This window comes from Coregonus lavaretus, assembly GCF_964263955.1.
Source record: "Coregonus lavaretus genome assembly, chromosome: 3".
NCBI lineage: Eukaryota > Metazoa > Chordata > Actinopteri > Salmoniformes > Salmonidae > Coregonus > Coregonus lavaretus.
Window position 1 is genome coordinate 56,829,883 of NC_139990.1, and position 2,670 is coordinate 56,832,552.

Below are 2,670 nucleotides of genomic sequence, written 5' to 3' on the forward strand. Positions count from 1 at the left end.
TGCTATCTCTGCAGTACACTGGTTTCCAGGCCGAGCGGTCAGAGTCGGACCAGGATAGCCCTTGGGCAGGATCTCCCCTCACAGACTCCACTTCCCCTCAGCTGCTGGAGCAGGGAGAGGGGCTTGGCGCCTCCTGTGCCTACAAGCAGTTCTCCGAGCCACGTCCCCTCTGCTACAGCCTCCCAATCACTGAGGAGCACCACCACCACACCCCCAGCGACAGCCACTCCCACCTCCACACACAAGGCCACAACCAGACGTGCGAGCGGGGCCGCTGTGAGGCAGGGAGGTACTTCCTGGGTGCTCCTCAGGGTGGGAGAGAGGCATGGTGGGGAGCTTCCCGCTCTGTGCTGCCCCTGGCCAAGACCTCGTCCCTGGAGAATGGAGAGGGATACGAGAGCAGCGTGCCCCACATCACCTCCATCCACAGTCTGCATAGTAAGTCCCTATCCCTGGCCCTTTAGCTTGTATTACTGTAGGAGGCTGGAGATGGGTGAACTCCACTGTTGCAGGCTCAAAGACACACAGATTTCATTCGGGTTGGTACAAAAGCCTGCTCACACTTCAGATCTCCCACCTCTGCTTTATTTAACCTTTATTTAACCAGGAAAGAACCTTGTGGTTAAAAACCTCTTTTGCAATGGTGACCTGGAAGAGGTCAGCAGAAAAATGCATGTTAGTTTTAACACTTAACCTGTAGGATAACATGCTGCTAGTTCTGCTTAGCCCTGGATATAGCTTCCTGTTGGCTCTAAGATCAGTGTTCTGTCCCTCCCTCTACAGACCGTGGCCAATGGGACCAGGACAGTGTGGTCAGCTCGCCAGACGGGGGCTCCGCCAGCGACTCAGGGGATCGTTACCGCGCAGACTACTTCCGGGCCAGCCCCCAGGAGCCGAGCAAGATCGAGACCCTGATCCGAGCCACGCAGCAGATGATCAAGGAGGAGGAGAATCGGCTGCAGCACCGCAGCAAGCTCCACCCAGGCCCTGACACTCCTCTAGGGCCTGCCAACGGCCTCCCGAAGGGCCCCGGCCCCTGCTTCACCACCGACTACCCCCAGGGGGTGCTACAGAGCGTGTTGTGCCGTGGCCTGGGTCAGCTGGGTCAGGTGATCAGCCCCGCCTCAAGCCCTGCCCCTCTCTCCAGGCTCAGCAGCCCAGGGTCTGACCACCACCCCCCCAAGCCCAAAAACTACCTCCAGCAGACCGGACAGACAGACCTGTCCCCTCTCCCTCTCCCCCAGCCCCTGCATCACCAGCTTGGCCGTCCAGGCCCCTGCTCAGCCTCCTCCCCTACCCCTGCCCCGGCCCTCTACCCTTCCCACCCCCAAACCCAAACGAGGAGGCCCTATCTGGACAAGCAAGCTGCTACCTACTCCATGACGGGCTACGCCCTGGAGCACCTGTATGACACAGAGAGCCTCAGGGACTTCTGTTCCTCCGCTGGCTCCACCCACTACGACGTGACTTCACACCTGCGCATGCAGGCAGAGCAGGGGCCGGGACACAAGGGGACCTCCGTCATCATCACCAACGGCAGCTAACACCCACTCGTCCAATAACACTAAAGGGATGTCTAAAATGTCACCCTATTCCCTATACAGTACGCTACTTTTGACCAGAGCCTGCATAGGGCTCTGGTCAAAAGTAATGCACTACATAGGGAATAGGGTGACATTTTGGACGTACACTAAAACACATGAAGAAGAAACTGTGGATCCATGGAATCTCCATGCTATAGCCCAGCCTCAACGGCCTCTTCTGCATCTTATCCAGCAAAACCCTTTTTTTCCCTATCCTACTTCTTGGGTTTCCTTTTCCTTTAGTTTTTACAGAGCTACGTTATTCCATTTGCACTGTCAGAAATTAAGTTTCACTGTGGGAACCTCATCCCTATGGTTGAAGATGGGGTTGTGGATATGTTTTGAGTTAACAGGGCAGGGCTCAAGGTTAGTGCGCTTTTTAGTGATGTTGGTGGTCAGAATCCCCTTATCACAAAATAACTTAAGAGTTAAAGTCAACTAGACCTGGTTAAATAGATTAGTTTTTTGCCCCTGCTACAGACTGCTATCTCGGCCCGCTAATACAGGATGGGTAAAGGCCCAGAGCACTACTTTTGTGATAATAATTCTGCAGCACCCTCAGCACCACTACTTCCTGCAGCTGATTACAGGTGTGCAGTACAGAGATGAAGCATAAATTACACAAAAAAACTTCACAGACATCAACGATTATGCAAATGCATTCTATCTGTGTTTTCCCCACTAGGTAAGGTATGGATTAAGGGAAGTGTACCAACAGTTCACCTATACTACAACAGTTATTAGTGCTTTGGTCTATAGTGGTATAATGTCACCTCAGTGAGGATAAACACATTATATACAATGTCTAATGAACAACCTTATTGAGATGTGATTACTGGGAGGCTAAGGGTCAATATGATGACATGGATTGTCTCATTCGCCAGGTGTAGTGGTAAATGCTGAGGGGGAGTTTACAAGGTAAAGACTGAGGTGGGAGTTAGCATGCTAACAAGGCTGACGTCGGAGTTAGCATGCTAACAAGACTAAGGTGAGAGTTAGCATGATAACAAGGCTGAGGTGAGAGTTAGCATGCTAACACGGCTGAGGTGGGAGTTAGCATGCTAATAAGGCTGAGCGTGTGTGTACC

At 52.8% G+C, this 2,670-nt stretch overlaps 1 protein-coding gene across 1 annotated transcript in view; it reads left to right on the forward strand.

Annotated features, from left to right (window-relative positions):
- Positions 1-1,544, forward strand: part of LOC311118890 (single-minded homolog 1-A-like) — a gene marked incomplete at both ends in the record, with an annotated part of 21,235 nt that extends 19,691 nt beyond the window's left edge. Inside the window, 2 exons of the mRNA XM_084157683.1 lie at positions 15-438; positions 784-1,544. Of these exons, the coding sequence (XP_084013809.1) occupies positions 15-438; positions 784-1,544 (1,185 nt within the window). The remainder of the gene's footprint in view (positions 1-14; positions 439-783) is intronic.
- Positions 1,545-2,670: the final 1,126 nt, after the last annotated feature.